Source organism: Fistularia commersonii, chromosome 21 (assembly GCF_037954325.1).
Source record: "Fistularia commersonii isolate RoL2024-O1a breed Wild chromosome 21, RoL_Fcom_v1.0, whole genome shotgun sequence".
In the NCBI taxonomy this organism is placed as follows: Eukaryota; Metazoa; Chordata; class Actinopteri; order Syngnathiformes; family Fistulariidae; genus Fistularia; species Fistularia commersonii.
Window position 1 is genome coordinate 13393846 of NC_141304.1, and position 25066 is coordinate 13418911.

Here is a 25066-nt window from a genome sequence, read left to right on the forward strand (position 1 = left end):
AATATCGATTCGGATGCTCAGATTGGCTTTCGGTGACCGGGGGAACTCTTCCGTTGTGGATTAGAATAATAGATTCACCATCGACAAGCGGCTTTTCTTCTTCTCCTCCCACCCGTGGAACATGTCAAACCCCCACAGCGGTGAAATGTCAGCGTTTCTCAGTCCATGACCAGGCTGGCGGGTTTAATTTCCATCAATAGGCAGGAAACCGAGTGGGTGTCGAGCTGCACCGTCGCCTCTGCGGCTCTTGAAGCTACGAGACTGCTAAAAATGCATTTATCTATTTACGTTTTTTGTTTTGTTTTGTGAGTGGGAACTATTTTTCACTTTCCTCTCTGAATTTCCACACCGATGTTTGAATTTCCAGTTTCACCTCTACTACAAACCATCCTCTGAGGTTAGGATTAATGCAGAGAGCTTTGGCTTCTTGTTCTTTTTGGATGGATAAATATGTATTTCTATTCATTTTTTTTTTTTTTCAACTATAATCAAACGGATGCAATGTAAGATGCTTCTATCTGCCCGTGCACGTTTGACGTGTGAATCGGTGACATTGAAGGAAACTATTCGGCGCTTCTCTCCGACTCTGCCTGGATGTGCATGTTTTCTGGTGTTTTCTCGTTTGAAAAAATCAGCACACCAAAAGTGCTCCAAAAATAAAGATGATTTATTCTATGTAAAGCACCAAAAATGCCTCGCATGAGGTTTTGAGCAAACATAGGCTCTTCCTCAGATGCTCACCAGAGATATATGTTAAACGTGTTGTTGTGCTGCCATTTTTAAAGGAAATGATCATGTGATTTATTCCCCTTTTTTTGTTTTATGCCTCTTGTTAGCTATATCATGTCATATTATAACATTATCTTCACCATTTTTCAAGACCAGACCTGAGAGATTGATACTTTTTCACATTTATACAGATATGGGAACGTTCTCGATCGAAGGGTTTCAGCACACAATATAAAATACAAAGTATATACAAGGGAGGTAGACAAAGCAAACAAAACAATACAGATAGAAAACATGAGAGATGATGAGATGAGATGAGAACAACTTTATTAATCCCGAAGGAAATTGTTGTGCCAGAGTTTCAAGTAAAAAAACATAACAGTAATAGATAATAGTAGAAAGGAGGAAGAATAAGAAATACAATGAAATATGAATTGTCCTAACTGTTAACTGTAACTACATAGATTGAAGATTCCCTGCGGCTGAGGGAAGAGGAATTAAAAAGTTAAAAACATGCCTATAGACAAGGTTTAATATCAAATTCTTCATTTAGTTTGCCCAGAACAATTCCAGTTTTAAAAGGATAGGGTTTAGATCCCTTCGCTTTGCGAGGATATTTTACCGCCTGCATCCCCGGGTATTTCAAGGTCATGACATTATGTTTTACCACGACATTGTTGGAGGTCGCCTGCTTTCTTACGCTGGATGTTCAGCGATGCCGGTTCTTCGTCGTCCATTTGTTTTTTTTAATAGATGACATGCTTAGTGGATCTTGAAATCACACCTAATATTATATTTCTTCCCTGCGTGACGATGACTGTGGATTGCGTCGTCCATCAGATGTGCCCGCAGCCCGACAACATCCTCTATGGTGAGTTTTTGACAAAAACGCTGTGGTTCGGCTGGCATTTTAAGTCTCATCAGTTCTCTCTCACATGAAGGTCCTCGTCACGCTTTCGTCTAGTGGTCAAAATATTTCTATCAAAGAAATAAACGATGTGTGATGTGTACACTTTCTCACATTGTCGGGTTTCATATAAATAGAGAAACCTCTCCTTATTCCCCAAAATGCGCTCAAATTAGCAGCCAATTGAATAAATGAATAAATGCGTACGTATGAATGCATGCAGGTATGTATAACTTTCCGCATCTGAATCGCGGCACGAAGGTCCGTGTTTGGTTTCCATCAGGGGGCTCAAACTGACGGCCCGCGGGCCAATTGCGGCCCTCGGAACAATATTTTGTGGCCCCTTGACTGAAATCAAATCTTTGTGTTAATGCGACCTGCGCGTTTTTTTCTCGCATGCATCTGGGGGTTTTATACATTGGGTTTAAAAAGAAGCGCAGGGATAGAATGAAAAAGTAACTTTGCGATGTATTTTTTGCTTCAAAATTTGAAAACAAAATGAGTTTTAGATGAAAAAACTTCTAGATATATTTTTAAAACGATATTATCTTTTCCTATGTCTATAAAATCCACAACAACAATAGCGAAAAAAAAAGGGCAAAATTAAAAAGATTGATTCAATAACCAGAATAGCCAACAAAGCCTTGTAAACATTATACCTCCTCTTAAACATGCTACTAATTAATTTTCTAATAAATTTTAATGGCAAATTTTTCCACAGTGACAAGATTTTCTCTTTTAACTCAATATTTTTAAGGTGTAAGGTCATCAATTCTTTTTTAGTGTTCATTTTTAATATTAATTCGTCATGTATTTTCATTACAGTTCATTACATATAAAGATTTTTATAATTGACCTGTTTACTTCCTTTACACTAAAACAAAGGAAAAATTTGGACTTAGTGTTACTTCAAGGTAATGATTTTACTGGTCCGGCCACCTTGACATTAAATAAGGCCGTATGTGGCCCGGTTTACATAGTGGGCCTTTCTGTGTGGGTCTAAGATTTCCCCGTGTCAGCTTGGGTTTCCTCCTGCAGTCCAAAAATATGCAGGAGTTTCATTGGAGACCCCGGATTACCCAGATGTGAACGGTTGTACGTCTCTATATTTGGCTCGGTGAACCCACTTCTCGGCCAAAGACGGCTGGACTGGGCTCACAGACGCCATCCTGACTGAAGGGACGAGCTCTCGCAAGGATTGGCTGTTTTTAATTGTAAATAAATAGAAAGAGAAGGTCTGATGTCAGAACCACTGTGGTTCAATTCCATTCATGTTTTTAACACGTGATTATTATCATTGTTATTGTTGTTATTAATAATAATAATCTCCTATGTTAATAATAATGATAATTATTTTTTATGTTATTAGTAATTATAACAACAACAACAACAAGAAAAATAATAATGAATAATATTAATTCTAATAATAGTAATGATGATGATAATAATAAGAATATAATGTGCCATCGTCCCACAATAGGGGAATTTAATGCAATAGTAATAATAGTAATGATAATAATAATAATGATAATACTACTACTACTACTTCTGATAACAATAATAATAATGATAACAATTATAGTAATAATGCTAATACAAGTCACCAATAACAAAAATACTACCGCTAATTATAATGCTAATAATACCAATAATAATAATGATACCACTATTATAACTACTAGTACTACAACTATAAGAATCAAACAACAGGTTTGTTTCTTTTAGTCGACAAATACAAGATTTTTTTTTTCCCTCAATATACTGCAATATTTCGTACCGGTCTTGTCTGCAATATCAAATTTTGGACTGAACCAAATATAGATGACCTTCCCTTCGATGTTATTCTCATCGCTTGTCGGTTTCAGGGGGCAATTTAGGCAGAAACAGAGCAGGCCTGAGGTGCAGACGTAGCATCCTGACTGTTGAAGACTTTGTTTCCTGTCCCTCTCTCAGCTCTACCTGCTGCAAACTGCATCCGAACGCCGCCACGTTTGGGGTGAAGCTGTAGAGCTCAGGGTTTCTCGCCAGGTGCAGACGAGCGAGGAGCAGCTCGGCGGGCTCGGCTTCAAACGCGCCGGAGGCCGAGACGGTGCTGCAGGGGGGCCTCTTGCAACGTCTGGGTGCAATTTGAGATGAAGAAGGTTGCAGGTGGGGCGTGGTCTGATATCACACCGAATTATCTCTTGCATTCGCTTGGCGACGCCACAAAACCGCTTCGAACTGCTATTTTCATCTGCAAGATTGAAAATGGAACAGAAGTGGATCCATATTCTGGGGATTCTTGTGTTTTGCCGCGGTAAGTTTATTGATTTTTTTCCCCCAGATGTGCAAGTTTGTCGTTGGCGCCGCAAAGACGAGAGACGATCTCCACGGTTTTGTCACTTATTTCAGAAATCTGGCCAGGAGCCGGGGAAGAAAAGACACCGAATGAAGGGCAGCCGGTGACTTTTAGCTGCGGTCTTACAGCGGGCCACCCGATCCACTGGTTCAGAGTGCTGGACAAATCCCACGTGGAGCTCATCGCACCTTCCAAATCTCAAGCCAATTCTCAGATGTTTAGATACGATAAGACCAAACCAGAAGCTCTAACGTTGGTCTCGTTTAAGAGAAAAATCGACGGCGGCCTTTACGTCTGCGTCTCTGAAAACAACAACAGGCTGACCTTCGGCGCCGTGACTCGGCTGGTCGGGGGTAAGTTCTGCCGACTGAACTCGGAGGGGTGACGGGCGACTTCACGTCAAATCGTTTCTCCCGTTCCAGAAAAGATAAATCCAGCGCCGACGAACAAACCCAAGCTCCGTCCAATCAACCCGGAGCCTACTTGTGAGGACAGCTGCGAGGAAGGTACAGGAAATACGCGATCGGGAGAAGCGTCGGGTGAAATCTAATGAGCATGTGAGACAAATAGATAAATAAAAAGAGTGACGGAGAGCCTGTTTCGCAGGGGAAACTTTCTTTTGTTCCATTTTCCTACTGACCGCGCTGGTCGGTTCCTGCGGTCTTTGTCTTCTGCTCCTCGTCCTCATCACGGTGTACTGCAACCGTAAGTCCATGTTTTTATTTCTTCTTCTTCTTCTTCTCCACTGTTTGAAAAATTTAGATTTGAAAAGAAAAAAAAACCTCACACTGCGCTAACAGAAAATACACAGAGGCTTTATCGTCAAAAAGGTGGTCAATTCGGTTTGTTTGCGTGCTTGCGGATCCTTAGAATCATTTCAATTCAAATTGCCGGGTTTATCTTTGTGAATGTGAAGTTTTAATGTTGTCGTCATTCAGTTTCCTCTGACTTGCCTTAGACACGCGCACGCGGAGATGCCCGCATCATTACAAACAAAGGTAAGGTTATATTTATATTCTCACCATGTGATGTTATATTCCCATCAAAGCTGTGGCTTCGGTATAATAGACACCACATAACGTTGCCGTTGTAACAATCCACATTTTTTGAGTAATTTTTTTTTTTTTTCAGTTGTTCTGTTCTGAAACAGGTGTTGAACCTTTTTTTTCTTTTCTTTCTGCACTGTAAGTTTTTGAACAGCAATATTTTGAAATGTGCAAAAATCATATGATTATAATATTGACATAGTCTATTAATATATATATATATATTCATTTTTTAGTGATATTTATTCAATTTCTATTGAAAGAAACCTTTTATGACTTAATGTAACACAATAGTGTTAAATGTCTCACTCTCGTTGTGTCCTACATCAAGTGAAAGGACATTTTTACAATAAATGACAAACAAATGCAAGGCAGCACTTCAGTTTTTGCAGTGTTGATGGTCGGTCCGCCAGATAAATACACATATTTGTTGTAAGATTTTAATAGCGCCCTACGTCAAATGCACTGCGGACAGCAAAGTAAGAATTTAGTTGTATGAGGACACGCGCTTCCACAATGTACTTATGACAATAAACAATTTGAATCTGAATCTTAGGTCTGAATAAATGCACTAAATTCACTAAATAGTTCCCTGCACTGCGATATCCTTAAATTTGCGTCATATCTTCCAGGCCGCGGAGGACGGCTCCTGGAAAACAACGGGTGACCCACTGACACGCTCACGCAAGATGGGATGAATTCACGCTCACTTTAATCCTGCAGAATCAGCAGCTTTAAATTCCTGCGATTCACGTTTGTCATAAACCTTCTGGCTGCAGGTACGAGAGCAGGAATTAGAATAAAGAGGACAGACAATGACATTTCGGATGATTTTAGATTGGATTCAGGTAGCCTGTCCACCAGATAAATACACATAATATAGATTACAATAGGTTTATTGTTTCTCCTGGTGAATATTTTTTGTAAATGTATCTGCATGGCTAATCCGGAAGTACGGAATTTTGGTGTTTTTCTGTGACGTTTACCTGCATCCGCTTCACCGTCCTCTTTTAGATTTATTTTAGGGAGGTCCTGGATGAATAAACCGTCACTCAGACACGGGTTTCCACTGCAGCTTGGGATTTTATTCGCACTTGATTTCATCGATAACACGTCAAAGCCTCTCGCTTGCATCCTACTCAGTCGTCCAAAAAGTCACGGCGCGTACACGTATAAAATGTCACACTGCGCTCGGGCAGGAAGTGAGCCGTCACTTCTATTTTCAGTGTGGAAAATCACCGATTCAGGAGGAGAGAGAAGTACTTGTACAGGCCGCTCCGTCCCAGTGTAGTTTATTACAATTTTTACTCACTTTTTTGGCACAAATTCAGGGGCCGGAGTGTGTTCTTTTTAAATAAACGATCATTCCCCACAGTTAATATATATCTCTCTCACCCCAAAGCAGTAGCCCTTTATAAATCATACAGTGTTTTCTTATATCAAGCGCAATCTGGGTATTTTTTTGTTTGTTTTAGTTTTTTTTTGTTTTTTTTTTACAGTATTCAAACAAAGCTGCACAGATGTCACTGTTTTCTTTTTTTGTTGTTGTTTTTTTTGAAAACAAGGCCAAATACACAAACAAAACGTTCCCTCCTCTTCGCAGATATTTCTGTAAAGACAGTCCAAGGCTTTTGCAAGAAACTTAAGGACTAAGCCACCTGGGAAAAAAAAAAAAATCTCTATATTTAATAATGTACACAGTGTGTAATTCAAAATAAAAAGCAAAACTAGGCTGTACACTAGTGTCTTAATGACATGTGACCACGTCATGGGCTTTTCTGCCACCGTCAGAATTGCACTTTTCCTTTTTCCCTCAACACACACAAAGACCGGGGCGAACAGAACATTTGAGGGACATGTGAAACCAAACACAGAGATGTGTGTGTGTGTGTGTGTTTACAAATATGACATAAAGTGTTCTGGGTATATGTAGAATTTATCTTTCGTCCAGTATAAACTCAATTTATAAAAATAGAGCCATCCTCCACGAAGCAGCTTCAACGCCACGGTTCCCTCGGGGGGCCTCTGGAGAACAAAGTGCATTGTCAACCTGCAACACACACACACACACACACACGGTGGAGAGGTGTTAAGAGATTTTGCCATCACCCTGGGAACGCTACATTTTAAGTTAAATTGCAAGATAACAACCGCCTTTACCCGTTAGAGTCTAGCTCTTGCCTCCCTGCTTCGTCGACGTGGGCACGACGTCGGAGCGGCGCTGGGAGGAGAGGTGCTCGGGGGCAGACGGCTCGGCGGCGTGATGTTTCTAGTGGCGACAACACCAGGCAATCATTTACGTGCATGATCGCAATTATTTGTGGAAAATCTTTCATTTTGAAAAAAAAAAAAAAAAAAAATCAACCATTTACATGCATGATTGTACAGGTAGCAGTTATTTGGGAAAATGTTTCATTTCGGAAAAAAAAAAAAATCAACCATTTACATGCATGACCATACAGGCTGCAGTTATTTGGGAAAATGTTTCATTTTGGAAAAAAAAAAAAAAATCAACCATTTACATGCATGATTGTACAGGCTGCAGTTATTTGGGAAAATGTTTCATTTTGGAAAAAAAAAAAAAAAAAATCAACCATTTACATGCATGACCGTACAGGTCGCAGTTATTTGGGAAAATGTTTCATTTTGGAAAAAAATAATAAATAAAAAAAATAATAAAAAAAATTAAAAAAACAACAGAGTGAAGAGAGGAAATGTCATGCAGCTGTGAGCAGATCAAGATGGGTTTTGAGCTTTGGCCGAGTATAGATCTGCATCTAGGCTGCGTTGCGTTTGTGTTACACTGCTTTTCTTAAACAAACCTGGATGTTGTCAGACAACCTCCACGTCAAACTACGGGAACATTTCAGTAAAAGGCGTCAAATAGCAGATGTTTTCAAAACAAAACCTGAATACTCTGGAAAATGTCAAAAAAAAAAAAGATTCGGTCCGAATCGGCTGCCGATTTCAGTTTATTTATCGTTTTTCGATCACACTCGGCCTATTCAATCGTAGCGTTCGCACAAGATGTTTTTCGTCGGGCAACGATTTCCGCGTGGCGAAGATAAAAAAAATCAGAGTATATTTGATCATCGATGCGTTAAGCCACATCACGTCGGTTCATGCAGCAGGCCGTTCGCTTACTTTAGACTTTGACTTTGACTTGCTCTTGCCCTGTAACAAAGTTGACACCTCGGTTAGGCTAAACCGCTCCACGCCGGCCGCTCACGGGAAATCCAACAGAGGATATCACAGGAGCGGTGACATGAGCGTGTGTGTGTCTGCCATCAAACGCCGCGAGATGATGGCAGCGAACGTCGGCGGGAGCGAATCTTTTATCCCGATCCGACTCGGAAATTCCTCGTACCTTCGCTTTGTCGGCCTTGGGTTTGAACTCGGGGGCGTCCGGGAGCAGGGTGCCCGACAGGGCGTCCAGGACGGGGCCGGCCATCGGCTGGGGAGGACAGAAAGACGGATGATTACGAACTACAAAACACGACAGTGGCTTTTGCACCAATATGACCAATAAGATTGTCTTATTTCTCAAAACCTACAAATTGTTTGGCTGCAGAGGCTCCGATTGGCTTCCAAGAACAAGTTTTACACGGCATGGCGCCATCTAGAGGCTCAAAATTGACTGAAACCAACATAGTGGTTTCCTGGTTGAAATGTTACGTGTCGTGAATAAACACTTTGATTAAAAGTGTGAAAAAAAAAAAAATTTGGAGAATTGAAGATATTATCTCTATTTGACCGAGCGAGATGTTTCTTTTTTTTTGTTGTTTTTGTTTTTCCGCTTGCTAGTGAGGAAACAAGTGACCTATAAAGAATATTGTATAATGTGTATCTTGTCATGAGGTTTTGTAAGAATGTGTGTGACTCTGTCAAGGAACCTGTTCTAATAAATGTTCAAAAAAAAAAAAGTGTGAAAAAAATACTAATATTCGATATATAATATAATGCCTAATCTCACCAACTGAAGCCATTGACAATGCAATGAAAGGAAACCTTACATTTGTCAAATAAGATATTGTAAGACACCTTCAAAGTGAGAAAAAGCGAATTGTAGATTTATAATTTCACGTTGCTAAAGCGCTGTATGAGCGGAGATGATCCGATAAAAATCGTGACACAGTTTAGAGCAACTGATTTTATCTCAAGGGCAACAGAAAAGAAAATCTATTCTCTAGAGTAGAAGATGGATAAAATCTTGGCATAATAACAACAGTTTCTTTCATCGTCTAGTATATCAGGGATGCCCAAACTACGGCCCGGGGGCCGAATACGACCCGCCCCCATATTTTGCCCGGCCCCTGAACAATACCAGATGCACTATGATTTGTTTTTTCATTAAGTGCACGTAATCGTGACTTGTACATGCATAGAACGTAATATTCTATTCCACCCTTCTACAGTCTGTGCCTGATCTGAAACCCCTCCCTCAAAAATAAAAATCCTAGACACACCCCTGTCAAATAACACAGAACAATGGCGAAAAGATTAGGTAAGAGAAAAATAGATTCAGAATGCAGGGTATTTAACCTGCAGTGGACAAACAATTATTTATTTTGTTCAATTCAAAGAAAAGGCTGTTTGTCTCATCTTTCAAGAAATGAGACAAAGACATTATTTATTAATAATGTTGATATTTATTGTCTGTTTTTTTTTCCCGTTGAGATCCCAGAAAGGGTTTATTTTTGGTTAAGTGTGGCTTTCTGGAAAACATTGAATGTTTACGTTTAGACACCTCTGCGATCGTCACACTTTTTGTGACAAACTGGCCCGGCTCCCCGTCAGAGAACGAAAAAGTTATTTGGCCCTCACAGGAAAAAGTTTGGTGGCCCCTGCTGTGTACAGGACTGTGTCAGAAAATTAGAATATTGTGATAAAGTTCTTTATCTTCTGTAATGCAATTAAAAAAACAAAAAATACTTTTTCATGATATCCTAATATTTTGAGATAGGATTTTTGAGTTTCCTTAAGATGTAAGCCATAATCAGCAATATTAAAATAATAAAAGGCTTGCAATATTTCAGTTGATTTGTAATGAATCCAGAACGTCTGACATTTTTGTTTTTGTAATTGCATTACAGAAGATAAAGAACTTTATCACAATATTCTAATTTTCGGAGACAGTCCTGTATAGACGAGGATAAACTTCTATACTGTTTATATATTATTTAGGTGCAACTTATCAAACAAGTCCTACCTGTTAATAAATATATATATATATTGTTAACTCTATTTATTGTTTATTTTCAGTTTTCTTTTTTTGATCCCTTCTCTTGCACTGTCCTCTTTCTGCCGTGAGTGGTTGAAATTTCCCCGCTGTGCGACGATTAAACGAATATTCTCTTTTCTAATCTTCTCACGGAAAAAATTGCATCTTATTGTCATGCTTTGCAAAATATTCTCCCGGGGCCTGATTAAACTTGTTTGACATCCCTGGTTTGTTTAGAGTTTAACTTTTTTAACTTCTGCCACCTTCAGGGGATCCGAGTCCAGCGTCGGAGGCTCCAGCTTGGCCGTGGCGTCTAGCGGCGCCGGCGGCTTCGGAGCAGCAGAGAAGTCGCTGGACAGCAGGTCCAAGGCGATGTTGTCATCCATCGTTTTCTGCGGGAAGGGAACCACTTCAGCACACGAGACTTTTTCCATGGGAATACTATTCTTATCACGGGGACGTAGGTGCGGCTCACCTCCTTGGGAGGCTGAACTTCTTCCATTTTCTAGTCGGGACACAGAGAATCAATAAGTCGGCCCCGTATTCCGTACATTCATTCACTTTAAAGGTGCGGCGTGAAACCCGATGTTGTTACCTTGAGATCCTCCTCGGTCGGTCTGTAGTCCGGTGGGAGCGTGTCGTCTCGTTCTCCCATCTTAATCAGCCTCTCCTCGGTTAATTTTTTCTCCTACGATAAAATGACCGTCATGCTTTGTTCGTCGGTACTAGCGGTGTAAAAAAAAAATCGATATGTATCGATCCGACAGCTGACGATCCGATGCATCGACACGTCCGCAAGAGTATCGATCCATGTATGCATTTTACCTGTCTATTTTTAGTCTGCTCTGAGGCGTAATTCTCACTCCGTGCTGCGGGTGGCGGTAACCTACTTTGTCTCCACCTACTTCGCTTCCCTTCCCCTCTTTCAGCACAGTCTTTCAGCGGACACACCCTCTTTGGCATAGCACTCGCATTTAAACATTCGGGAGGCGGACATTGATATGGCTGAGAAGGACGCGGACTTACACACTCCTGTAGGTTTAAAATCGTTCGTGTGGAAGTATTTCGGCTTCCGCAAAAACGGGAAAGAATTGGTAAAGGATGTGGCGATATGTAAAGAATGTCGAATTGAAGTTAGCTACTGTGGCAACACTTCTAATTTGTCGGCTCACCTGAAAAGACGGCATGGTGTTGTTGAAGGCGAATGTTCAGAAAAAGCACAGCGCCCTGCCCGGCGGAGTACATTTTTCCCACAAAAGTTACCGAGCAGTTCGAAAAGGGCCGAAAACATATCGTATTAAAAAAATCGTGGTTAAAAAAAATCGTATCGAATCGAATCGTGGGGCATTTTTAAGTATCGAAAAAAAAAATCGAATCGGTCGAATCGTTGCCTTGAGAAATCGAATCGGATCGAATCGTCATGATGGCTCTGATTTACACCCCTAGTCGGCACTGCAGCATTCTGCGTTTTCTCCGCCCCCTACCTTGACCTGGTCTTTGAGGGGAGCGGGAGCGGGCCGGGGGGCGGGTTTGATATCCTTCAAAATGTCTGACAGTGCATCCAGGGCCTCGCCTGCTTCTTCAAGCTACAAACAAACAAACAAACAAACAAACGGCGGGTCGTTCAGCGGACGGTTGCTTGAAAAGGCTTGAGGATAAATTCGAGTCTCTACCTGCGGGTCGGCTTTGGTTGGAGCGGAAGCCAGGAAATCTCCAGCTAAGGCATCGAGGGCGAAGTCTGCCGACTTCTGCGGACGGACGAGACGCACCGTCAACGCGCTATTCAATATCACGACCCTATACTTTTCTAAAATACCTGTGCAGGAGGAGCTGAGGATTTGAGGACAGAAGCCTGGACTGTGGGAGCTGCTGTGGAGGTCAAGAAGTCTCCAGACAGAATATCCAGAGCTTCACCGGTACCCATGGTTGGCTGCAAGCGAGGAGGAGATAAAGTAAGTTTTGTTGCATGTTTTTGGGCTTTGGAGGAAACACCGTGTCGCCGTGGGCTAGGACTTATTTTATCAAAAATCAGATTTTTTTTTTTTTTTTTTTAACAAATGACAAAAACTTTCCCAAATGGGAAGCCATTCATTGAATATGTATTTATACAGGAATATACACAGGATGTATTATGTTACATTAAATCACCTTTCGCCATGGCGAATCAACCTTCTCCATCTCACCCTATTCTCCTTTCTCACACCCACTAACTTCATATCTTCTCAAACTACATCCATAAATCTTCTCTTTGGTCTTCCTCGAGACCAGCGGTCGGGATCCTATGGCTCGTGAGCCATATATGGCTCTTCCGGTGACGGCATATGGCTCCCAGACAATTTTGAGTTGAAAATAAAAAATCAGTTTGGAACTGATTTTAACATACTTGTTATATTCCTTCATGATACTGTGTCATTTTAAAGTGAACAAAAATTAGTTTTGAAGATAAATTTCACGGGTCGGGAACCAGAGCAGGTCCGGGTCGATGTAAAGGTGAATAAAAAATTAATTTTAACAGATAACCAACTTGTTCATCCGCTTCAAGCCTTGTAACGGAAAAGATGGCGAAAAGAAAAAAAGAGGGTGATTACCCCGCGTCCCAGGCTGTCTAATATGCAATGATAAAATTGCATCGATGAAACGGTCAAATATAAAGCCGATATATTAACTATCCCTCCTTTGGACATGACCCAACCATCTCTGACCTTCTCCAAAACTTCTGACATCCCTCTAATGGACTCATTCCTGATCCTATCCATTCTGGTCACTCCCAAAGAACCTCACCTGGTTATAATAAATCACCTATCGTATAATATCCTATCAAAATCCCTCCAAATCAGAGCAGAGTGTGCAGCGTGTTGGTCGCGGGGTCTCCTCACCTCGGGTTTAGGAGCAGGCAGTTTTTTCAGGTCCTCCTCTTTAAATCTGTACTCTGGTGGGATCGTGTCCTCTCTCTCTCCCACGAGGATTCCTTTCTCCTTCTTGTGCTTATCCTCCTATTAATGGAAATGTAAAAAAAAAAAAAAAATTTAAAAATAAATAAATTAATGATGATAATAATAATAACAACGACAAAAACAACAACAATAATAATAATAAATATAATAATGAAGTAAAAAATAATATATTGATAATAATTACAGTAATAATACATTAATATTAATAATGATAATTATAAGTCTTATTGCGGTGCTTGATTGATTTTTAATACAAAACAAGCTGAATCGAGTAAAGAAAATTTTATTTTTATTTTATTCTCCTACCGAGACCATGTCCTCCGGTTTGATTTTGGGGGATTCGGGTTTGGGTGTGGACGCTGGCAGCATGTCGCCGAGAGCACCGAGAGCGTCCAGAGACAAAGAGGCCTGAGGACGGACACGGCTTGGAGTGAATATCCTTTCAAACAGATTCCAATGTCCTTGCGTGAAAAAATAAAGAACGGGATCAACAGGAAAACATTGAGCGTCTGCGAAATCTCACTTGATCTGTCTTGATCTCTGCACCCTGAGAACCAGCAGTACCGACAGCGATGGCAGGCTTCCCTCCCTACGGAAGACAGAGAACATCTGTGCTTAGATTTGGCTAAAAGACGGTGCTTTTAAAATGAGTCTTTTTCATCAGCTTTAGAAATCGCACATCACGGCCGCTTAAACTCATTTCGCCCGCTCGTATCCGCCGCCTGGTTCTTTTGCTCGCTACCCCACAGCTCGGATGGGAACGTAGATCGACCGGGGAATTCACCACGACAGAGTCTGCACCGATAAGCCCGTCCACATTTCATAACAGCTACATGTACAATATTTTTTCAAACTCTTGTGCACTCCTTATCTTTCACTTGGTACTTGAGACCTTAAGACACTTTATAGTTTTCACTTGTTACTTAAGACACTTTATAGTTTATATGTATTTCTTATTCTCACCCTTTTTTTTTTTTTTTTTACTGTTTATACAATTTTCTACTATTATTTACATATACATACATATGCATTATTGTTATATTTTTCTTGTAACTCTGGCACAACAATTTCTTTCAGGATGAATAAAGTTCTTATTTTCCGCTCCATCCTTCCCTTACATGTGAACAAGACCCCAAGATACCTAAATTCCTCATTTACTTTAAGCTGCAGATGAATTTCCTGTTTGGCAAACTACTTTCAATGCTAATTTTAGGCTAATTAAATCCCTTCAAGGCTGAGACGTACGAATTGATTTGTCTTCGGAGATCCTACAAATGTAGGATTTACATGTTTGGAAAACACAATGCGCCACTAGGTGTCGCTACATCCTCAGCACTCCTTGCTGACAAGGCCAATAACAGACATTCACACCCAGACCTGTGGCGTCTTCTTTGCAGGAGGCGGGACAGAGGCGTGAACTCCGGAGGATTTGGCTGCAGAGATAACATCTCCAACATGTTGACCCAAAGCCGCCTTTTCCTAAAACACAGACGATACCCTGTGATGCATCATACAGGTACCTTCTACTTCATCCTGCCGGAGGCTTGCATGAGTTCATTTCTGTCGTCGAATCATTTTCATGTTACGAGAACATGTTCGAACATAACGCCGGGTGTGCAAGTGGCTCCTTGCGAGGTGTAGCTATCCTTACATGACCTCATCTTTTGTCCAAGGTAAATGGCAGTGAGAAAGGTGCGGCTGTCTATCAAAAAAAATTCAGTTTTTATTGTCATATGTACACTGTGGAAACACGTTTCCTCGCACAACGAAATTCTTATTTTGCCGTCATGCCAAAATGCCACGCTTCTGCAATAAAATATGCATGCGTTGTGCAAACCACTAAAACCGGTCAAGAGCTGTTTACTTGCGCTGGAGCAGCCGGGGGCTTGACCACGGGAGCCTGGACCACCGGAGCTGCCGAGGAGGCCAAGAAGTCTCCAGAAAGAATATCCAAAGCCTCATTACTGTCCATTGAGGGCTGAAGGAGGCACGAAGGAAAGATATATATATGATGTAAGTCACCGTATTTGTCATTTCAGGCGAATATATGAGATATTCATGGGTGAATTCCTCACTTATCACCTCAGGTTCTGGTGCCGGCAGCTTTTCGGATGCCTCTTTGTTAAACCTGTAGTCCGGTGGAAGGGTGTCCTCTCTCTCCCCGACCAGCACTCCCTTCTCCTTCTTCAGTTTGCCCTCCTGTCCATTAGAGAAAATGTCTTACGGGTATGTTTTTTTTATGAATTCTAAGCTGAAAACGTCGCTTCGTACATGTCGGCGTTCTTACCGAGACCATGTCCTCCGGTCTGAGCTTGGGGGATTCTGGTTTAGGCGTCGATGCCGGCAGCATGTCGCCGAGAGCGCCGAGAGCGTCCAGAGACATCGACCCGCCCTGCGGACGGAGACGCTATGAATGCGTGGAAGAGAGAGGAGAAAGAAAGGCGGACGACGGCTCGACTCCAGGATCTCACCTGGTCCGTCTTTAAGGAAACAGATGCTTTCTGAGCAGGTGGAGCCGAACACATGGCCACACCGGAAGCAGCGGTAGCCGAAACCTCCGTCTACACAAGGAAGAGAATGGACTTGTATGGTTCTCTCTACATTTCCTCCAACACAGATTATTGAAAATGTCCACATTTTTCAATTCCAGTTTCTCCAAACAACTGATAAAAGTTCCTCTGGTACGCCTTGATGGCTGCACTACTTCATCGAGGCCTAACGCTTAAAATCACTAAAATTCAATAAAATCTAAGTATTTAGGCAAAATTGATTTTGGGCAGTTCCATCGGCTTTTCCAATAAGTAGTGCAAGTATGAACAATGTGAAGATACCATGAACTATGTACAAGAGATTAACATAATAATGATAATATTACTACTACTACTACTAATAATAATAATAATAATAATAATAACAATAATAATAATGATAATAGCTATTATATATTACATTACATTACATTTGGCAGACGCTTTTATCCAAAGCGACTTACAATAGGCTTACAATATATAGCTATTATATAATGATAACTACTATTATTTTTAATAATAATAATAATAATAATTGTTGTTATTCTCTTCATAAAAATAATAATACTACTACTACTTCTACTTATCATAATAATAATAATAATGATAATAAATATTATTTTTATTATTATTATTGTTAATAGAATAGAACAACAAAATATAATAATGATAATAATAATGATAATAATAAAGGTTATTGTTATTATTATCATCACATTAATTATTATTATTGCATAAATATAGTAACAATTTTAATTATAATTATTATTACTTGGAATGGAATAGAAAAGTTAATCAATGCCTTATTTCTCACTCAGATTATGAATTCTTGTTTATTGGTGTGTTTTAAAAGGACATTCCTTGATGCAGAGTCCCGGGGGAGGAGGCCCCAGCTTCCTGTACCTTCGAAGGACCGCCGGGGAGTCCAGCCGTCAGCGATAAACCACCGGCAGGAGAAGTTGCAGCCACAGGTGGGGCCTTCTACACCGAAAACAAGGACATTGAAAGTCATACACTAAACCTCTGCTTGCATTGTTTGGCTTGTACCGACGGGAAAAGGTTTACCTGTGCGGGAGCAGCCGAGGGCTTGACCACCGGAGCCTGGACAGCCGGGGCTGCAGAGGAGGTCATGAAGTCTCCTGACAGAATGTCCAGAGCCTCATTTGTGTCCAAGGTTGGCTTCAGGAAATGAAACAGGTAAATATGAGAATGCGCTGCATTTCCAAAAAGCCGACCCCGGGGTGGCTTAGTTCCAGTCTCACCTCCGGTTTAGGAGCAGGAAGCTTGGACGGCTCCTCCTTATTGAATCTGTAGTCGGGTGGAAGTGTGTCCTCTCTCTCCCCAACGCGCACACCCTTCTCCTTCTTCAGCTTGTCCTCCTGAGACAAGCAAATCAAACTCATTTCAAATAAGCGCATTTCTTTTCTTTCCCTTTCCTTTGCATAATCAGGTGGGCGAATCACACGAAATATACACTGCTCAAAAAATATAAAGGGAACACTTAAAAAAACACATCCTAGATCTAAATGAATGAAATATTCTTATGAAATACTTTGCTCTTTACACAGTTGAATGTGCTGACAACAAAATCACACAAAAATGATCAATGGAAATCAATTGTATCAACCCATGGAGGTCTGGATTAGGAATCACACTCAAAATTAAAGTGTAAAAACAAACTCCAGGCTGATCCAACTTTGATGTAATGTCCTTAAAACAAGTCAAAATGAATCTGTTGCTTCCTGAGTGGACACTATGATTTCACAGAAGTGCGATTGACTTGGAGTTACATTGCGTTGTTCAAGTGTCCCCTTTATTTTTTTGAGCAGTATATTTCCGGCTCTTACCGAGACGATATCTTCGGGTCTGAGCTTCGGAGCTTCGGGCTTCGGCTTTTCTGCCGGCAACAAGTCGCTCAGAGCGCTGAGAGCGTCCAGAGACACAGAGCCGCCCTGAGGAGATTAAAACTTAAAATCCTGCCGAGGTGAAGCCGGAGACGGCACGGGACGGACGGACGGGTCGACGCAACCGCTCACCTCGACGACCCCGGGTTTGGTCTTTGCGTCGGCGGGCAGCGCGGCGTTCAGAGACAAATCGGCAGAGCTGTCCAATTTCGCCTTTTTGTCAGCGGGAGGACATTCTACTTTCTGTGGCGACAATAAGAGACGGATTTAGATGAAGACGTACACAAGTCGAGTGTCGTTCCTCTATGTACGTGGAAAACACTATCAGGTAGCATTTGAGTATCAGAAAGGATTTTGGGGGAGCGGGTTGGTGTGACCTTTTGGGAAGCCTTGGGAAGTGCGGCTGCCAGAGAGAAATCGGTTTCCATCTTGGCTTTTTTATCTGCCGGAGGGGCGTCGGCTTTCTGCGGGAGACAGGGTTCGGACGATGAACATCTCGGATTTATGGAGCGGGACGTGAAGGAAACGGCGAATCTGGATTCGTACCTTTCCCGGAGGCGGCGCAAAGTTAGCGGAAGCGGCGGAGGAGGAACTGACGATGTCAACGGACCCCTTCGTCTGTTTAACACGGATGCATTGAATTAAACACAAACCAAAAACTGCACAAAAATACAAATGATGCTCTCATTCGTCCTATCCTGTCTGCGCCGATGTTCCTCTAAGCTGCGCAACTGCGCAATTGTGTACTACTCGCACACTCAGTGCACAAGAAAACCCATCCAGCGCAGTGAGCGCACTGCGAATGAATTAGATAGATAACATTTTTTTCTGTATCATTTTGCAGTGTAACTCTGTGAGTGACAGGTGTCCAGCCAATCATATGATACTACGCAGCCAATCACGGCATTGACAGTACTTTTCGCACGTGCTCTGCCCTTACACGCTATATAAGTGACGCTAATGCTAACATGCTAACCCCTTATCATGGCGAAACGAGCCGTTAACTTACCAAACCAAAGTAAAAAAGAAATGCGGTTCTTTTAAGTTGGAACGGCTGTCGGAGTTTGTGCAAATAGAACAAGTGGTGAGACTTTTTTTTTTTTTCGAGTGAGAAAGGTCCGCTCTGCAAAACATGCAGCGAAGCTAAAGTAGTAAGCAAGTTTTCTGATGGAAAAATATGGACTAAATGGAAGCTATGATCCCAGGTGTGATCCTGGTGTGTGGCCACAGCGTGCACATCTAATGTTGCAAACAGTTGTCTGTACGCCCAGACATATGAAAAATCAGAGGGAACATTGGTCTGCACTTATATCTTATCATCAATGCGTGAGCGTTACGATTAGCGTCCTCTGAGCCCGGCGCTCCCGACCTTCACACCCCCTCCATCTCCATCATTCTCTCCAACGGTCGAGGCAGACGGCCGCCTGCCAGGTTTTTAAGTAAACTGTGTAAACCAGCAAACTGTGCTATGACTTTGCGCCATATTAACTTAGTCCGACTTGTGGAGGCAAACGACGAGGTAGCAGCGAAGTGCAACATAATATACATTCTTCTGTCCAGTGCGACATGTCACAATATCTCTAACCTCCTTGGCTGGAGCCACAGCGGTCGAAGTCATGAATCCTTCTGACAGAGAATCCAGGGCTTCTTCAGTGCTTAGAGGTTTCTGTAATTAAAGAAAAATAGTGAAACACATCTATGATAATCTGGGCCCCCCACTAGAGGGCACATTCGGCCACGTCAGGGGAGAGAAATGGCAGAATAATGCAAACCAGAGTTCAAACCAACAGAAGGGAAAAGTGACGACACACCCATTGCATTCCATCGAGGGGGAAAAAAAAAAACAACTAAAAAAAGCAAAGAAAAAATCTCAGTTTTAAACTGTAAAACTGTAAATGCGCAAGATGTAGAGCTAAAGCCACGCAGTGGGAACGGGCATGTAGAGAGGGTTTGAAGAGAAAATGACGGAAAGGAGAAACGGGGTGGGAGAAAATGTAGGTGTGTCCAAAGTGAGTAACCAGTAAGGCTGAAAGCGTCGAAACAGATGGAAAACACTGTGAGCAGAAACGTGTTGGGTTTTAGTCGGACGTGAGTCAGCGAGCCGCAGTCGGGAAGTTTTGCTCAAACAACGGCCTCTATAGCAACACCATAACTCCCTCCCCTTCTGAGGGGAAGCAAGCAGATCACAAGAGTGTGTGTTCACGGGCCTCCATAGGTGGCAGTGTGAGATAAGGGTGAGTGTGTCGAACGGAGAAGGTTCACTTACGGGAACGTCCGCTGGTTTAGCATCCGCGGGGACGGGAGGCTGCCAAGGCAACGAAGACAAAATGGAGGAATGAATGAAGGAGTGAAGAGCGCAGCTTCTTAAAGGGTCATTCTGCCTGAATTAAAATGCTGGTATTTGTGAGAGAACTAATGATTCTTCAAGTTTAGGATTTGAAATCTACTTTTATGGAATCTGTAGTGCTCCTAAATATATTACCTGAAATATAATAAACAGTAAAACTGCAATCTAAACCATGTTCCATAAAAAAGCGAAGCGCTTCTATTCTCGTCTTTTCTCTTCTTCTTTTTTGAGCCACTCGCTTTCAATGCAACGCTGTGGAGCCCTCCCTTCTCCAATTTTCAAATGAGCATTAATAATAATAATATTAACGTAATTTGCGGGCCATGAGGACAAACAGTATCTAAGGCGAAACAAAACAGTTTAGTCGAACTTTATTCATCTTATTCATTTTGCTTTGTTCCCTTATAAATTCTGTTTGGTTTTCTTTCCCTGGCAGTTCATCTGCTTGCTTCCTCCACTTCCGTACCATTGATTCATTAATATCGAATTCTTTTGCGGCGGCTCTATTCCCATCATGAATTCGAATTTGTCTCTTAACAGTTGCCCTTTTTTTTGGCGCACTCATACACACCAATGTACATTAATATTATGTTGAAGCGCAGTATGACAAAAAGTGGCAGGCATAAACGCACTACGTACTGTTCTCTGATTGGCTTGTCGTTGCCAGCGATAGTAGACACCTAAAGTTGGTGGTTGATACAATGTTGTATTCCAGCACTACATAATTAGTTATCTAACTAACTAACCCAGACCTGCGCATATTAGGCCCGCGGGCTACATCCGGCCTATTTTGTTTTTTTTTATCTGGCGCGCAGAACTATTTTCTTTGAATATTCCAACAAGTATTTTCAACCCATATTGAAATTATTTTTTCCTTTTATTTAATTTTGTATGGATAATTACATACAAAATAATACCGGTACATTTATATGATTTTAAAGTTGAAATAAAATGCCCAAAATGTAAATTTATTTAAATTGCAATTTTCATTTTGTTCAATTTACATGACACCAAGTTGGCCCATGTATGAAAATTAAATAAGAAATGTGGCCCACCAGCCAAAATAATTGCCCACCCCTAAACTAACCCATATTCAACCAAGGACCAACTTTAATACAATCAAGCTGTCGCTTACCAAAGTCACACTCAAACATTTTGACAGATGTGTGAGCGCAGTGTGCCACATAAAACTGATTGGACGTAACTAAGCACAAGAAGAATTCGTACATAAGGCGCGCTGGATTATAAGGCGCATGGATGATTTTTGAGAAAAAGAATTTTAAGTGCGCCTTCTAGTACAAAAAATACGATAATCACTTCATGGAAGCTGCTGTGACGCAGGACAACTCCAGTGACATTAGTGGAATCAGCACCAAAGTAGAACTGACCATGTCCGTCAACCTGTAGCCCGGAGGCAGTGTGTCCTCCCTCTCTCCGCACTTTTCCCTGTGTTCGGAGGTGAGGCCGTGCTGCGACACATGCAACAAATACCACAAATCACACAAGGGGCATGCGGTGAAACAAAAAAAAAAAATCACGATGGATTAGGAGTGTGTGCAAACACACGTGTACCTCTTTGACCTCTGGCCCGGTGTAAACCGGTTTCGGTTGCGGGAGAGGGTCAGCCGGCGGAAGTATGCTGGCCAAAGCATCGAACGGATCCAAAGCGGACGCCTGTACATGCAACACACCTCAACAAACTGTCGCGAGCACCGGGCCGACGTGCTGCCGTCGCGAGATAGTGCATCTTTACCTCTTTCGCTGACGGCGGCGGGATTTCAACTTGCACCTGCAAAAAAAAAAAAAAAAAAAAAAACAGAAAAGGACACAATGAGGGATACAAGGGGACATAAAGAAATGCTTAATGGAAGTGAAATGGCTATAGTTGTGCTTAAAGGAGCGAAAAAATAAGCACAGTGAAGTTTGAAAATGTGCTCCAGGCCAAACTGGTCTATTGATAGTCCGTAAGAAAGAAAATAAAAGGGGAACATAATCCGCTTGTAAAGAAATGTCCTAGATACACACAGAAAGCCGCCGCATATTATCCCTATCAAGTGCGTTGTCTTACTGTCACAAAGACAACACGCTCGTCATTTAGCGGAGAAGTTCATCAACAAAGAGACAAAACCAGAGGAAAGCTGCCGCAAACTCAGAGGCGGTCACGGCGCTCTAAACCTGACCTCAATCTGTGCATTTCTTTCTTAAGGGTGGGGTTTTTTCATGTGGAAGTGGATAGGAAAGCAAATACAATGTGTTGAGGCGTATTGAACAAACTCCCTGCTCCCCAGGTGCTCATAGTTTAGTGCAGAAGAGAAGAAAGTAGCTAAAGCTGTGATTTGCTTATATGAGAAATCATGTCTTGAGAAAAGACCAGGTCAGGAAAGACACACCTGACGAAAGAAACTGCAACGTTCAGATGTTGCAGCGGGAAATAAGGTACAGACTTCCGAGCGCAAGAAGCAGACAGGTGAGGTTAGACAGGGACCTCATGCTGTTTGCAGATGACATTGTAATCTGAGGTGAGAGAAGGGAGCGCACGGATTGAAAGCTACAAGGAGAGGAGTGAAGCTTAGCTGCAGCCAGACAGAATACATGGGAATGAATGGAAGCGTGAGGCTACAGGGAGCGGAGATGAAGAAGACGGAGGGTCAAAAGTCCAAAGGAACGGAGGGTGCGGAGAAGAGGTGAAGAAACGTGTGCGAGCTGAACGGGTGGAGAAAAGTGATCGGATGGAGGCAGATGATTGGATGTGGTGACCCCTGAAGGTAGCAGTCCAAAAGGAGAAGAAGAAAAATACAGCGCTGGGTTCTACCTTGGCTGCAGCTTTTGTTGACTCGTTAGGTTTGGACCCGGCAGCAGTGCCGGCCGCGGGAACGGCTGCTCCGGCTGCTGCAGCAGGAACCGCGGCGGTGGTTTTGACTTGGGAGATCGGAGGGGTCTACAAACCAGGGCCAAACCATTACAAAACAGATAGGAGAACGGAGGACGTGTGTGTGTGTGTGTGTGTGTGTGTGTGTTAGTGACACAGAAGAACTGTGCTGTGCCCCCATATTAATTAGCGTGTTTGCATGCCAAAAGCGTGAATTCGGCGCACGTTAGATGCAGAACCTCTGACAGGGACGACGATTGAATTTGGATTGATCTTCTGACCGAAACTGAATAGGTTACCAATCGTTGTGATTTCATCAGTGTTTAATCGAGATGTTCTGAACTCGGTGTCTGGAAACCGACTTCACAAAAAATAGAAAATAGAAAATATTAAAAAGCAGGCATTCAATGAGGTTTAAATGAGTTGTCATATTATCTTGGACGGTCAAGATAATTAAATCAAACTGATTTTGTTCTGCATGATTTGCACGTCGCTGCACGAATTGACTAAAACAGGTGGTGTTTTTTCTGTTAGTTCCATAAATGTTTCTTCCTGCCGCTGATTTTACAGGAAACTATCCTCGATGAAGTGTAAAATTCTCCCAAAAATGGCCAACGCAGGTGCGAGAGGCAAGGCGAGCGTCTGCACTCTGCACCTTAACTTTTCACACCGATTTCCAAACCTCACGGCGGCAAAGATAAAGTTGCATAAGTGAGCCGTCAGCTGATGGCGAGGTGTCAAAATGTCAAGTTGGTAAAGTCCGATGGAGCGTGTGAATATCATTACGCACTTATGTTTACAAAAACAACAAATAGAAGGTTCCTCGCTGAATCATTGACAGTGAAGGTAACAGACCCGTTACCTTGGGAGTGTCGCTCGGACCGGCCCTTGTCCCGGTTGACGTCACGACACCGGTAACTCCCATAGATGGCATGTCAATAACTGTATCACCCGTCGGCGCGGTGTTAGTCTACAATCCAAGGAGCAAGTGTGAAAGGACGTCAGGTTATTTATCGCACCCAAGGGCCACAGTACGAGTTTAATAACACGGTGCAGCGCATGCGAAACTGCATCGTCGAGATGTGTGTGTTGCGATAGCGCGCACACAAGTAAGCTCTGTGCACATCAAGATATAAATAAGGTGAAATAAAGCGGGACAAGAGTTGAAGAAGATACACCACAAGTGTTGGTCCCAGAGAAATGAAGCAGGTAACAAAGCACCAGACACTCAAACCCAGAGTTTATCTACCTCCGGTTTAGCTTTAGTTGATTCTGTTTTGGCTGAAATGCTCCCCGAAGTTCCACCCGCTGTGGTGGTACCTGCCGCTGCAGGCTTTGCAGCCATAGAGGGTCCAGATGCAGCCTTCTGAAACGCACCAGGAATGGAGAAGTCTATTATCTGCCTACTTTACTGACCATTCATTCTGACATTGCATATCCCTGTGTTAATGAGACTGCTAAAAGGGCAGTGGGTTGTAAACAAATAATATTACAATTATCATTATTATTATTAGGAGGAGGAGTATTAGTAAGAATAATAAGGTTATTATTATTATTATTATTATTATTATTATTATTACCAGTATTGTTATATCAATAATTTTAATAACAATAATACGCGTATTCATTGTATTACTATTGTTAGATCAATAATTTTAATGACAATAATACTTGTGTTCTTATTCTTATTCTTATTCTTATTCTTATTCTTATTCTTATTCTTGACGTTGTTGTTGTATTGGTTTGGTGGTTAATATTATAATATATTAAAAAAACACCAACAATAATAAGGATTAAGAGGAAGCAAATGGCCAAAGAAATACATTCAATTATTTTATTCTGCCTATTCTGTAACAAGGGCCTTGAAAGATACATATATGCATATATCTTCGTCACTTATAAATACAACCATAATGAACGCATAGCTTGAAAAGCCTGGATCAAACCCAGATCAGGCTATTACGTTTGCTCAATTTCATGAGCACTGACTACGGCTGTGCAATATATCGTCCTTCGACAAACATCTGCGTATGACTGCAATAATCATGCCGAGTACGCCGATAAAAACTCTTGGCAGCAGCATCCCCCCTTCTGGGATTGGCTCGTCTTAAAAGACAGGTCTGATAATGGAGCAGGGATTGTACATGCTAAAGCAACTGTGCAAAGACAATGTGAAAAGATGCTCCGTGCACGGCCAAGTGCTCGGTATATTCAACGCGCTCT

The 25066-nt window shown here is 41.9% G+C and overlaps 2 protein-coding genes across 30 annotated transcripts in view; one reads left to right on the forward strand and one right to left on the reverse strand.

The window, feature by feature from the left end:
* The first annotated feature begins 1542 nt into the window (after window positions 1-1542).
* cd8a (CD8a molecule) lies at window positions 1543-5841 on the forward strand. Its single transcript, XM_086168951.1, has 6 exons — window positions 1543-1600; window positions 4028-4327; window positions 4397-4480; window positions 4581-4679; window positions 4933-4972; window positions 5653-5841. The coding sequence occupies exons 1-6, from the start codon at window positions 1543-1545 to the stop codon at window positions 5693-5695; spliced, it is 624 nt and encodes a 207-aa protein (XP_086025077.1). The 3' UTR covers window positions 5696-5841.
* Window positions 5842-6083: 242 nt separating this feature from the next.
* The window catches only part of cast (calpastatin), a 35778-nt gene continuing 16795 nt past the window's right edge, over window positions 6084-25066 (reverse strand). For 7 of the 29 annotated variants that reach the window (XM_086168008.1, XM_086168011.1, XM_086168006.1 and 4 more), the window contains 33 exons: window positions 24093-24209; window positions 23706-23813; window positions 22787-22912; window positions 21728-21763; window positions 21547-21648; window positions 21363-21443; window positions 19894-19932; window positions 19213-19293; window positions 18174-18245; window positions 18005-18091; window positions 17760-17870; window positions 17571-17675; window positions 16986-17102; window positions 16789-16902; window positions 16627-16704; window positions 15667-15756; window positions 15483-15587; window positions 15278-15394; window positions 15060-15173; window positions 14573-14674; window positions 13719-13784; window positions 13502-13603; window positions 13118-13234; window positions 12058-12171; window positions 11915-11989; window positions 11726-11827; window positions 10837-10929; window positions 10717-10746; window positions 10505-10633; window positions 8388-8474; window positions 8165-8194; window positions 7181-7289; window positions 6084-7070 (listed from right to left, as the gene is read on the reverse strand). In XM_086168008.1, coding sequence (XP_086024134.1) covers window positions 7191-7289; window positions 8165-8194; window positions 8388-8474; window positions 10505-10633; window positions 10717-10746; window positions 10837-10929; window positions 11726-11827; window positions 11915-11989; window positions 12058-12171; window positions 13118-13234; window positions 13502-13603; window positions 13719-13784; window positions 14573-14674; window positions 15060-15173; window positions 15278-15394; window positions 15483-15587; window positions 15667-15756; window positions 16627-16704; window positions 16789-16902; window positions 16986-17102; window positions 17571-17675; window positions 17760-17870; window positions 18005-18091; window positions 18174-18245; window positions 19213-19293; window positions 19894-19932; window positions 21363-21443; window positions 21547-21648; window positions 21728-21763; window positions 22787-22912; window positions 23706-23813; window positions 24093-24209 — 2946 coding nt within the window. In that variant the 3' untranslated portion in view covers window positions 6084-7070; window positions 7181-7190. The remainder of the gene's footprint in view (window positions 7071-7180; window positions 7290-8164; window positions 8195-8387; window positions 8475-10504; window positions 10634-10716; window positions 10747-10836; window positions 10930-11725; window positions 11828-11914; window positions 11990-12057; window positions 12172-13117; window positions 13235-13501; window positions 13604-13718; window positions 13785-14572; window positions 14675-15059; window positions 15174-15277; window positions 15395-15482; window positions 15588-15666; window positions 15757-16626; window positions 16705-16788; window positions 16903-16985; window positions 17103-17570; window positions 17676-17759; window positions 17871-18004; window positions 18092-18173; window positions 18246-19212; window positions 19294-19893; window positions 19933-21362; window positions 21444-21546; window positions 21649-21727; window positions 21764-22786; window positions 22913-23705; window positions 23814-24092; window positions 24210-25066) is intronic. The other 22 variants (XM_086168027.1, XM_086168029.1, XM_086168024.1 and 19 more) reach the window with 9 other exon arrangements.

Bases quoted from the DNA above. Each gene is read 5' to 3' on its own strand.
- cd8a (XM_086168951.1), top strand. From the start codon at position 1,543: ATGACTGTGGATTGCGTCGTCCATCAGATGTGCCCGCAGCCCGACAAC. The intron at 4,328-4,396 runs GTAAGTTCTGCC...CTCCCGTTCCAG, and splicing joins CGTGACTCGGCTGGTCGGGG to AAAAGATAAATCCAGCGCCG. The intron at 4,481-4,580 runs GTACAGGAAATA...CCTGTTTCGCAG, and splicing joins TGAGGACAGCTGCGAGGAAG to GGGAAACTTTCTTTTGTTCC.